Genomic DNA, 13232 nt, shown 5'->3' with positions numbered 1-13232 from the left:
TTTACAAAACAGAAACAGACTCACAGACTTAGAGAACGAATTTATGGTTATGCGGGGGGAAGGTTAGGGGCGGGGGATAGATTGGGAGTTTGGGATTGACATGTACACACTGCTATATTTAAAATAAAATGCCTTTCCATGAAAAAGAAAATCACTGAATCTTTTATAAGCCACTGTTTTCGCATCTGTAAAATGGAGACAACAATATCTAATCTTTGATTTAATAAGGTTATTATGAGGGTCAAAATAATGTGTGAAAGCCTTTTGTAAAGTGCTGTACAAAACCATTGTTACAGTTGCACCACGAGGAAGAATGGGAATGGATACAGATTCTAGGAGAGAGGGAATAACTAATGATGTTTTCCTTTCATGCCCCTTTATTACAATTTTAAACATATTTGTATAGGGTAACAGACAAAATATTTTATTGATTTACCTCAGACTTCCATCATGGAATCCAAAGGCAGAAAAAAAAAAAAAAAAGTGCTAGTCCCAAACTCTTCTGACTGAAAAAGCTAAAATCCAGATGTCCAGGTTTTTATTACTATATGCAATCTTCCAAGTAATTCACTTTTTTGTTCCTCTATAAAACTCAGCTACATTTGCTGTCAGAACTAGTGTTCAGCAGTCCCTTGTCAAAAGAATTGATCAGCTATCAGCAGGTCATGTTACTCAGATTGTTCTAGAGACCAGTGGTAACTGTTGGGTTCCCAGCCTCCCAGGCTTTTCATGTGAGAGCACCAGGGGACATTTAATGGCTGTTTAAGTGTCTAGCTGTATCAAAAAGAAACGGTAATAAATGAGTTCAAGAAAAGAGAAAAACTGTATACAGTTTGCATGAATTCGGTGAGAGGAGCTGAAGTAGCCAAATGCTTTTCTGCTTGAATTCTCAAGACAGAAGTGCAGTCTCTCACATGGTACCAATGCTCGACACAGGATCAGCCACGGCCCTCTGGAAACGGTATTTTACTGTCCTTTGCTAGGAAGTTTTTAATCCTCTCTTTAACAAGATGTTTTCAAAGTAAAGGGAGACAGTCAGGGAAGACACTGAGGAATTAAAAAACAATCTCAGCTAATTTCAGGACTCATGCTACCACTTCCCCTTCCATGAGAGGCTGATTCACAGCCCCCTTGTTTAAGCAGGAGGCTGGACCAGAGGTTTCTTTGTCACAAAACAAAGCGACACTATTAGGTTTCTTAATTGGATCCTTCCTAGAAAGGGAGTATGTATGATTTTTTAAATAGCAGCTACTTCTCCTTAATGAATCTTTAGAAATAAAGTAATGAAGGAGTTGAAGCTCAGAACTCTGCCCCTCTGGCTGAGTTCTAAGGTGCATTCCAGCAGGTAAACTGGTGGATTTTCCTGGAGGTTGGAAGGCACATTGCCAATTGGAGGGCCACTGCAGATTTAGTTTAGTTTTGTTTTGTTTTGCTTTGCAGGTTCGGGGGAGAAATTAGTGCATTGGCTCTCTCTGGGGCTCTCGCTGCACGCATATTGATAGAACCTATTTGGTCAATATAATTTAACTTGTTTTGTGAAAAGCAGCGGAATCACGAAGAAGGAAAGGAGTGGCATCGGCCAATGTTCAAATCACCAAAATGTCTTTCATGTAATAGTTGAGATGTGTCATTGTAAGATCACTATTCTCCCCAACTATAAAAGGCCCCTCAGCCTGCATCTGACCACAGAGTGACCTGAAGTCCTATACTTAATACAGCTTGAGCAAAAGCTGGAAAAGTGACCTGTTAGGAGATAATTTTAGGTACAGTGACTTTCACATAAATGGATATGTGCAGTATGTATGTAAACATATGCATGTTTTGGCTTCAAAAGAGTCTTTGACAAATGTACTCTTTATATTCTTGACCATATCTCATATGGGCCTTTCCACACATATCATTATTATCATAAATTCATCACTGGGAGCTATAAAATAGCCAAATTGTGAGTTATTAGGAAGATGGCTTTCAACAAGTAGCTGAACATTGAATAACTCGAATTCATATTTTAGTAGCTGAGCTTGGGGAATCAAAAGGGTTTTTGTTTCCAGATTTTGCTGTATGAAATAACACACACGCTTAAGTATAATAAATACTCTCACTTACCAATGCTGGTGACAGTGACACACAGCCTAGCAATTTCTTGTACTGCTCAAAGGTGAAAAACTGTGAAACAAAACCAAACCCAGAGATTTATAACAATTTCCTGCAACAAACCTCTTAATTGACTCAGATTTCTTTAGTAAGTCATTATATTCACCAGCATTCTAAAAAATGATAAACCATCAAACACAGTTTTTAATCCAGTCTTGGGTAGTTGCTATTGAATCTTACTTGAACATTCACATTTTCAAATGCAGCTATAATAACCTACAGAAGAGCTGATGGAATCCTTTATAGCAGTAAATGAACCATACAGCTTCCATTTACCATGACCATTTTCAGTTTCCCCAGACATCAATAGACTCCTTTTTTATGGCAGTGATTCAAAATTATAGGCATGGAGACCTGAAATCTCTGGTCTCCTATGTTTTCTCTATGGCCTGCTTGCCCAGTGAATGCCCAATTTTTTAACCCTTGTAAAAGACATCCACTTCTCAGCTTTAACTCGCATTTCTACTGCTGTGTATCTCTACTGTTCCATGGGATTTCTAAACACTCAATGATGATGGAGATGCCATGATAAACTAGGGAAGGACCCAACAAGGACATCTAGTCCATCCCCTGCCTGAAAGTAAGACTGTCTTCAACCTCAGTGAAGAAAGAGAGCTGCTTATTCCTCCCTTAAAAATCTGATGATGATGAAGATTTTGTTGGTTCCTTCAGTAGATGATGTTTAATATAATTTTCTCTGTAAATGGATTTTTAAGGAGGCAAATCTAATCAATCACTTTGTATAATATGTTCCAAATAAAGTTTTCTCCTCTCTTTCTATATTATACATTTTGGACAACGATCTGCTTGAACATGATGGTTTGCTCCTGGGGTACTCTTGTTAGGAAGCTACCAACATCACTGATAAAACACACTCTTAGGTCCTGCTGGGGTCTGATTCTCAAGACCTCAGAAATGGCCTGGGTATTTTATGGTCTTATATGTCTTCAACTCTATTACTTTATAACCCAGTACTATGGGGCAAGAAATAAATATAGACTTGAGAGCCAAATAATATTCTGTTGTTAGAAAGAGGTAGTTCCATGTAAACATGGCTCTCATGAGTCTTTGGGCAGTTCCAGAGTCATTGCATCACCAGATAGATTGATTCTCTTAAAGACTCAGGAACTATTTTTGTGCTATGTTCCTTTAGATCAACTATGGATGTAGATTTCTGTAGAACAGGAATTCATTCATTCACTCATTCAACAAATATTCCTTGGTTCTACGCACTGGGGATGCAGCAGTAAACAAAGAGAAACCCCTGCCTTCGTGGTCTAACATTCCAGTGGATGGTGATAACCCTGAAACTATCCTAGTGTTCAAATAATACCACCAGGAGCCACAACAGGTTTGATGAGAGATGCACTAGAAACGATTAAAAGGAAAAGGGTTGCGATCTTGGGTTTAAAAAAATAATTTATTTTTTCCTCCTTTTCATGGTCATCATGGTAACTATTCTTTGATAATCACCCTGCGTGGAATTTGACACAAGCAGTCCTAGGTTTGAATCCTGACTTAGCTATGGAAGCATAGCTTGACCTTTCTAACACTCAAGAACACAAAACTTCTAGAGTAGTCCTTAAATAAGAGAACTTGAGTAAGATTTCTTGACATGCCTGGCACATAGGAGACTTTCAGAAAATCTCAGTTTCCATTTCCTTTCTTCACTTTGGATACTAAAGGAACCATAGATCCCTTATTTACATCTATCATTCATGAGAGCCCGCTGTGGTCTAGGAAACATGCTAAGGCCTTTGGATGTGCTACTGCATTTAATCCATACAACATCACCAGGTAACAGGTTAGAGTACAACCATGATTCCCACTTGTAGATACTTGTCCTGCAGCTAGTGAATGGAAGGAGTGAGATTTCTCCCTAAGTCTAACTCCAAAACCGGGGTATGCTCTTAACCACTACACTGTACTGCTCACTGCTGAGCCATGATTTTTAGTGGTTTGGGAAGAGGTTCTCTGTGCTACAGTTTTCTTTCTGCTGAGGTCTTCTTGCCTTCCCTGACCCTGGAAGCTGAGTCCCTTAAGGCAGAAGATTTCAAACTTTTCTGACCACATTCTATTATTTACCATATTTACCATAATCTATTTACCCAGCACAGGTGCACATGCACATGTAGTACACACTCATATTTATAACTGAAACAAAACATTGCTGTAAAACAATGTTTAGCTCTTCACTATGCGTATTGCATTCTGTTTCTACTCTATTTCATCAAAAAATTTTCTGGTGAACCACTACATCTAGTGACCCATAAAATTGATTTCAGGACTCACAGGTCATGACCCATACTTTGGAAACACTGCTCTAAGGGGTCTATGTGGGTTCGGGAAAGTTCTGGGAGATGATGGACCTCACAGAATGCCTCACTACCTTGTTCCCTTCCAGTGTGAGGATGCATTTATTTTTCCTTCTGACTTTCTGTCATGACAAAGAATTAAGGAACAAACTGAGATCTCAGAGGAGAAGTGTGGGGACATAGACTTGACCTGTCACTCCAAGCAATTCTCACAGGCAATTCCAAGTCTACACTTTGGGGCAATTCTAGGCTTTTCATTTCCCCATCTCTAAAACTGTTTAAAAAAAACTACCACCAGCTGGTTGGTACTCATCAGCAGTCTGGCTGGAAGATTCTGGTGAATGGCTAGGATGAAGTGATTCAGGTTCCTGGGAATAAAGAAGCCTCACAGATCAGAGATAAGTTGTTAATGTATTAAATTCAAAAGTAATGAACAGGGACTCCCCTGGTGGCGCAGTGGATAAGACTCCGCGGTCCCAGTGCAGGGGGCCTGGGTTCGATCCCTGGTCCGGGAGCTAGATCCCACACGCATGCCACAACTAGGAGTTCGCATGCCACAACTGAGGAGCCCGTGAGGTGCAACTAAGGAGCCCGCCTGCTGCAACTAACACCCAGCGCAACCAAATAAATAAACAAATATTAAAGAAAAGTAGTGAATAATATATATTACATATTCTAATAAGCAAATAGTGCTTCAAACTAAAAATAAAAAATCTTGTTTTAATTTCTACCTTTGCAACCAAAGTCTAATTTACTGAATATAAAATAAAATAGTATCTCAAGAAAGGAAATATTAAAATCTTTTAAAATGGATTTGCAATAATAGTAAATAACATAATGTCATTATAGTTTGAAACCAATATTAAATAAAAATATTCATTCATTCAACAAATATTTACTGGATGCCTCCCATGTGCAAAGCTTAGAAGACATTATACTACAACTATATTCTTAAGAACTAGTAGATTAGTTGTTACTTTAATTCCTTTCTATACAGCACTACTCTTTCACTGCCTTCATGATATTTCTTAATATTTCTCATCCACAACATTAGTTAGTGCAGAGATGTGATAAAGGTACCCTATCACATAAGACATGAGGTTACACTCTAAGGATGAAATTAGGAGGGTCAACGTGTAATAATGTTACCTACCCAGAGTCATGCAAATGTGTGACTAAAGAGTTTTGAAAACATTCGTAGTCAGTCAAGGCTTTGGGAACCTTGAATATAAAATCTTGAATCCAAATTAATATGTTATATATAACCTATAAAGTGGAACCTTGAAATTGGTAGTCTGGTTGGATTTATCCCAGGAAGAGGGGCTGGACCTCAGGGACAGGCCATGTGGTCCCTGGAGAAGTGTCAAGTTGTGCTTCGGAAGGAGAGATGGGTACAGTTTGCCTGGGCGACCCAACCCTCCGGACGGCACTTTCCCCTTTGCTTTCATCCACGCTCACTAAGCAGTCTGATCACTAAGCTGACCTCCCAGATCGTCTATTCTGGGAGGCAGTTAAATTACGTGGAAAAAGTTTGATCCAGTTGGGTCTACTTTTATCAAGTGGGACCTGAGCATTGCTCAGACTAGGGCTAACTACTCTCCAATACAGAGGCAAACCCCTTCTAGGTACCCCTCTCAATACCCTGTGCATTTTTTTTTTTTTTTTGCATTACAATTTTTTTTTTAAACATCTTTATTGGAGTATAATTGCTTTACAATGGTGTGTTAGTTTCTGCTTTATAACAAAGTGAATCAGTTATACGTATACATATATCCCCATATCCCCTCCCTCTTGCGTCTCCTTCCCACCCGTCCTATCCCACACCTATAGGTGGTCACAAAGCACTGAGCTGATCTCCCTGTGCTATGTGGCTGCTTCCCACTAGCTATCTAGTTTACATTTGGTAGTATATATAAGTCCATGCCACTCTCTCACTTCATCCCAGCTTCCCCTTCCCCTTCCCTGTGTCCTCAAGTCCATTCTCTACGTCTGCATCTTTATCCCTGTCCTGCCCCTAGGTTCTTCATAACCTTTTTTTTTTTTTTTGAGATTCCATATATATGTATTAGCATACGGTATTTGTTTTTCTCTTTCTGACTTACTTCACTCTGTATGACAGACTCTAGGTCCATCTATCTCACTACAAATAACTCAATTTCGTTTCTTTTTATGGCTGAGTAATATTCCATTGTATATATGTGCCACATCTTCTTTAGCCATTCATCTGTTGATGGACACTTAGGTTGCTTCCATGTCCTGGCTATTGTAAATAGTGCTGCAGTGAACATTGTGGTACATGACTCTTTTTGAATTATGGTTTTCTCAGGGTATATGCCCAGTAGTGGGATTGTTGGGTCATATGGTAGTTCTATTTTTAGTTTTTTAAGGACCCTCCATACTGTTCCCCATAGTGGCTGTATCAATTTACATTCCCACCAACAGTGCAAGAGGGTTCCCTTTTCTCCACACCCTCTCCAGTATTTATTGTTTGTAGATTTTTTGATGATGGCCATTCTGACCGGTGTGAGGTGATACCTCACTGTAGTTTTGATTTGCATTTCTCTAATGATTAATGATGTTGAGCATTCTTTCATGTGTTTGTTGGCAATCTGTATATCTTCTTTGGAGAAATGTGTATTTAGGTCTTCTGCCCATTTTTGGATTGGGTTGTTTGTTTTTTTGATATTGAGCTGCATGAGCTGCTTGTATATTTTGGAGATTAATCCTTTGTCAGTTGCTTCATTTGCAAATATCTTCTCCGATTCTGAGGGTTGTCTTTTCATCTTGTTCATGGTTTCCTTTGCTGTGCAAAAGCTTTTAAGTTTCATTAGGTCCCATTTATTTATTTTTGTTTTTATTTCCATTTCTATAGGAGGTGGGTCAAAAAGGATCTTCCTGTGATGTATGTCATAGAGAGTTCTGCCTATGTTTTCCTCTAAGAGTTTTATACTGTCTAGCCTTACATTTAGGTCTTTAATCCATTTTGAGTTTATTTTTGTGTATGGTGTTAGGGAGTGTTCTAATTTCATTCTTTTACATGTAGCTGTCCAGTTTTCCCAGCATCACTTATTGAAGAGGCTGTCTTTTCTCCATTGTATAGTCTTGCCTCCTTTATCAAAAATAAGGTGACCATATGTGTGTGGGTTTATCTCTGGGCTTTCTATCCTGTTCCATTGATCTATATTTCTGTTTTTGTGCCAGTACCATACTGTCTTGATTACTGAAGCTTTGTAGTATAGTCTGAAGTCAGGGAGCCTGATTCCTCTAGCTCAGTTTTTCTTTCTCAAGATTGCTTTGGCTATTCGGGATCTTTTGTGTTTCCATAGAAATTGTGAAATTTTTTGTTCTAGTTCTGTGAAAAATGCCATTGGTAGTTTGATAGGGATTGCATTGAATCTGTAGATTGCTTTGGGTAGTACAGTCATTTGCACAATGTTGACTCTTCCAATCCAAGAACATGGTCTATTTCTCCATCTGCTTGTATCATCTTTAATATCTTTCATCAGTGTTATAGTTTTCTGCATGCAGGTCTTTTGTCTCCTTAGGTAGGTTTATTCCTAGATATTTTATTCTTTTTCTTGCAATGGTGAATGGGAGTGTTTCCTTAATTTCTTCTTCAGATTTTTCATCATTAGTGTATAGGAATGCAAGAGATCTCTGTGCATTAATTTTGTATCCTGCTGCTTTACCAAATTTATTGATTAGCTCTGGTAGTTTTCTGGTGGCATCTTTAGGATTATTTATGTATAGTATCATGTCATCTGCAAACAGTGACAGCTTTACTTATTCTTTTCTGATTTGGATTCCTTTTATTTCTTTTTCTTCTCTGATTGCTGTGGCTAAAACTTCCAAAACTAGGTTGAATAATAGCAGTGAGAGTGGGCAACCTTGTCTTCTTCCTGACCGTAGTGGAAATGGTTTCAGTTTTTCACCACTGAGAATGATGTTGGCTGTGGCTTTTTCATATATGGCCTTTATTATGTTGAGGTAAGTTCCCTCTATGCCTACTGTCTGGGTTTTTTTTTTATCATAAATGGGTGTTGAATTTTGTCGAAAGCTTTTTCTGCATCTATTGAGACGATCATATGGTTTTTCTCCTTCAATTTGTTAATATGGTTTATCACATTGCTTGATTTGCATATATTGAAGAATCCTTGCATTCCTGGGATAAACCCCGCTTGATCATGGTGTGTGATCCTTTTAATGTGCTGTTGGATTCTGTTTGCTAGTATTTTGTAGAGGATTTTCGCACCTATGTTCATCAGTGATATTGGCCTGTAGTTTTTTCTTTGTGACATCTTTGTCTGGTTTTGGTATCAGGGTGATGGTGGCCTCGTAGAATGAGTTTGGGAGTGTTCCCTCCTCTGCTATATTTTGGAAGAGTTTGAGAAGGATAGGTGTTAGCTCTTCTCTAAATGTTTGATAGAATTCGCCTGTGAAGCCATCTGGTCCTGGGCTTTTGTTTGTTGGAAGATTTTTAATCAGAGTCTCAATTTCAGTGCTTGGGATTGGTCTGTTTATATTTTCTATTTCTTCCTGGTTCAGTCTCGGAAGGTTGTGCTTTTCTGAGAATTTGTCCATTTCTTCCAGGTTGTCCATTTTATTGGCATATAGTTGCTTGTAGTAACCTCTCATGATCCTTTGTATTTCTGCAGTGTCAGTTGTTACTTCTCCTTTCTCGTTTCTAATTCTACTGATCTGAGTCTTCTCCATTTTTTTCTTGATGAGTCTGGCTAACGGTTTATCAATTGTGATTATCTTCTCAAAGAACCAGCTTTTAGTTTTACTGATCTTTGCTATCGTTTCCTTCATTTCTTTTTCATTTATTTCTGATCTGATATTTATGATTTCTTTCCTTCTGCTAACTTTGGGGTCTTTGTTCTTCTTTCTTTAATTGCTTTAGGTGTAATGTTAGGTTGTTTATCTGAGATGTTTCTTGTTTCTTGAGGTAGGATTGTATTGCTATAAACTTCCCTCTTAAAACTGCTTTTGCTACATCCCATAGGTTTTGGGTTGTTGTGTTTTCATTGTCATTTGTTTCTAGGTATTTTTTGATTTGCTCTTTGATTTCTTCAGTGATCTCTTGGTTATAAAGTAGTGTATTGTTTAGCCTCCATGTGTTTGTATTTTTTACACATTTTTTCCTGTAATTGAAATCTAGTTTCATAGCGTTGTGGTCAGAAAAGATACTTGATACAATTTCAATTTTTCTGAAATTTACCAAGGCTTAATTTATGACCCAAGATATGATCTATCCTGGAGAATGTTCCATGAGCACTTGAGAAGAAAGTGTATTCTGTGGTTTTTGGATGGAATGTCCTATAAATATCAATTAAGTCCATCTTGTTTAATGTATCATTTAAAGCTTGTGTTTCCGTATTTATTTTCATTTTGGATGATCTGTCCATTGGTGAAAGTGGGGTGTTAAAGTCCCCTACTATGATTGTGTTATTGTCGATTTCCCCTTTTATGGCTGTTAGCATTTGCCTTATATATTGAGGTGTTCCTATGTTGGGTGTATAAATATTTACAATTGTTATATCTTCTTCTTGAATTGATCCCTTGATCATTATGTAGTGTCCTTCTTTGTCTCTTGTAATAGTCTTTATTTTAAGGTCTATTTTGCCTGATATGAGAATTGCTATTCCAGCTTTCTTTTGATTTCCATTTGCATGGAATATCTTTTTCCATCCCCTCACTTTCAGTCTGTATGTGTCCCTAGGTCTGAAGTGGGTCTCTTGCAGACAGCATATGTATGGGTCTTGTTTCTGTATCCATTCAGCCACTCTATGTCTTTTGGTTGGAGCATTTAATCCATTTACATTTAAGGTAAATATCAATATGTATGTTTCTATTACCATTTTCTTAATTTTTGGGTTTGCTTTTGGGTTTTGGGTTTGCTATTTTGGGTTTTGGGTTTGCTATTGTAGGTCTTTTCCTTCTCTTGTGTTTCCGGCATAGAGAAGTTACTTTAGCATTTGTTGTAAAGCTGGTTTGGTGGTGCTGAATTTCTTAGCTTCTGCTTGTCTGTAAAGGTTTTAATTTCTCCATCGAATCTGAATGAGATCCTTGCTGGGTAGAGTAATCTTGGTTGTAGGTTTTTCCCTTTCATCACTTTAAACATGTCCTGCCACTCCCTTCTGCCTTGCAGAGTTTCTGCTGAAAGATCAGCTGTTAACCTTATGGGGATTCCCTTGTATGTTATTTGTTGTTTTTCCCTCGCTGCTTTTAATATTTTTCCTTTGTATTTAATTTTTGATAGTTTGATTAATATGTGTCTTGGCATGTTTCTCCTTGGATTTATCCTGTATGGGACTCTCTGCGTTTCCTGGACCTGATTAACTATTTCCTTTCCCATATTAGGGAAGTTTTCAACTGTAATCTCTTCAAATATTTTCTCAGTCCCTTTCTTTTTCTCTTCTTCTTCTGGGGCCCCTATAATTCGAATGTTGGTGCATTTAATGTTGTCCCAGAGGTCTCTGAGACTGTCCTCAATTCTTTTCATTCTTTTTTCTTTATTCTGCTCTGTGGTAATTATTTCCACTATTTTATCTTCCAGGTCACTGACCCTTTCTTCTGCCTCAGTTATTCTGCTATTGATTCCTTCTAGAGAATTTTTAATTTCATTTATTGTGTTGTTCATCATTGTTTGTTTGCTCTTTAGTTCTTCTAGGTCCTTGGTAAACGTTTCTCGTACTTTCTCCATTCTATTTCCAAGATTTTGGATCATCTTTACTATCATTACTCTGAATTCTTTTTCAGGTAGACTGCCTATTTCCTCTTCGTTTGTTTGGTCTGGTGGGTTTTTACCTTGCTCCTTCATCTGCTGTGTGTCTCTCTGTCTTCTCATTTTGCTTATCTTACTGTGTTTGGGGTCTCCTTTTCACAGGCTGCACGCTTGTAGTTCCCATTGTTTTTGGTGTCTGCCCCCAGTGGCTAAGGTTGGTTCAGTGGGTTGTGTAGGCTTTCTGGTGGTGGGGACTAGTGCCTGTGTTCTGGTGGATGAGGCTGGATCTTGTCTTTTTGGTGGGCAGGACTGTGTCCAGTGGTGTGTTTTGGGATGTCTGTGACCTTATTATTATTTTAGGCCACCTCTCTGCTAATGGGTGGGGTTGTGTTCCTGTGTTGCTAGTTGTTTGGCATAGGGTGTCCTGCACTGTAGCTTGCTGGTCGTTGAGTGGAGCTGGGTCTTAGCGTTGAGATGGAGATCTCTGGGAGAGCTTTTGCTGTTTGATATTACGTGGAGCCAGGTGGTCTCTGGTGAACCAATGTCCTGAACTCGGCTCCCCCACCTCAGAGGCACAGGCCTGACACCCGGCTGGAGCACCAAGACCCTGTCAGCCACATAGCTCAGAAGAAAAAAAGAAAGAAAGAAAGAAAAAATAAAATAAAGTCATTAAAATAAAAAATAATTATTAAAAATAAAAAAGTTAAAAAGCAATAAGAAAAGAAAGAAAGAAGAGAGCAACCAAACCAAAAAACAAATCCACCAATGATAACAAGCACTAAAAACTATACCAAAAAAAAAAAAAAAAAACACGTACAGACAGAACCCTAGGACAAATGGCAAAAGCAAAGCTATAAAGACAAAACCACACAACGAAGCATACACATACACACTCACAAAAAGACAAAAAGGAAGAAAACATATATATTGTTGCTCCCAAAGTCCACTGCCTCAGTTTTGGGATGATTCGTTGTCTATTCAGGTATTCCAGATATGCAGCGTACATCAAGTTGATTGTGGAGATTTAATCCGCTGCTCCTGAGGCTGCATGGAGAGATTTCCCTTTCTCTTCTTTATTTGCAAAGCTCCTGGGGTTCAGCTTTGGATTGGCTCCGCCTATGCGTGTAGGTCGCCTGAGGGCGTCTGTTCCTGCCCAGACAGGATGGGGTTAAGTAGCAGCTGCTTCGGGGGATCGGCTCATTCAGGCCAGGGGGAGGCAGGGGTACGGAATGCGCAGCGAGCCTGCGGTGGCAGAGGCCGGCATGACGTTGCACCAGCCTGAGGCACGCCATGCGTTCTCCCGGGGAAGTTGTCCCTGGATCACGGGACCCTGGCAGTGGCGGTCTGCACAGGCTCCCGGGAGGGGAGATGTGGATAGTGACCTGTGCTTGCACACAGGCTTCTTGGTGGCTGCAGCAGCAGCCTTAGCGTCTCATGCCCGTCTCTGGTGTCCGTGCTGATAGCCACAGCCTGCGCCCATCTCTGGAGCTCGTTTAGGCCCTGTTCTGAATCCCCTCTCCTTGCGCACCCTAAAACAATGATCTCTTGCCTCTTAGGCAAGTCTAGATTTTTCCCAGACTCCCTCCCAGCTAGCCATGGCGCACTAGCCCCCTTCAGGACGTGTTCATGCAGCCAACCCCAGTCCTCTCCCTGGGATCTGACCTCCGAAGCCTGAGCCTCAGCTCCCAGCCCCCGCCCGCCCCGGCGGGTGAGCAGACAAGCCTCTCGGGCTGGCGAGTGCTGGTCGGCACTGATCCTCTGTGCGGGAATCTCTCCGCTTTGCCCTCTGCACCCCTGTTGCTGCGCTCTCCTCTGTGGCTCCGAAGCTTTCCCCCTTGCCACTCCCCGTCTCCGCCAGTGAAGGGGCTTCCTGGTGTGTGGAAACCTTTCCTCCTTCACAGCTCCCTCCCCGAGGTGCAGGTCCCATCTCTCATCTTTTGTCTGTGTTTTTTCTTTTTTCTTTTGCCCTACCCAGGTACGTGCAGAGTTTCTTGCCTTTTGGGAAGTCTGAGGTCTTCTGCCAGCGTTCAGTAGGT

At 39.9% G+C, this 13232-nt stretch overlaps 1 protein-coding gene across 2 annotated transcripts in view; it reads right to left on the bottom strand.

Annotated features, from left to right (window-relative positions):
- SLC25A21 (solute carrier family 25 member 21) overlaps positions 1-13232 on the bottom strand; it is a 514375-nt gene that overhangs the window by 55179 nt on the left and 445964 nt on the right. For both annotated transcript variants that reach the window (XM_068533042.1, XM_068532966.1), the window contains one exon: positions 2107-2166. In XM_068533042.1, coding sequence (XP_068389143.1) covers positions 2107-2166 — 60 coding nt within the window. The remainder of the gene's footprint in view (positions 1-2106; positions 2167-13232) is intronic.

This window comes from Eschrichtius robustus, chromosome 1 (assembly GCF_028021215.1).
Source record: "Eschrichtius robustus isolate mEscRob2 chromosome 1, mEscRob2.pri, whole genome shotgun sequence".
Taxonomy (NCBI): Eukaryota; Metazoa; Chordata; class Mammalia; order Artiodactyla; family Eschrichtiidae; genus Eschrichtius; species Eschrichtius robustus.
This window is presented reverse-complemented; position numbering and strand designations above follow the sequence as displayed.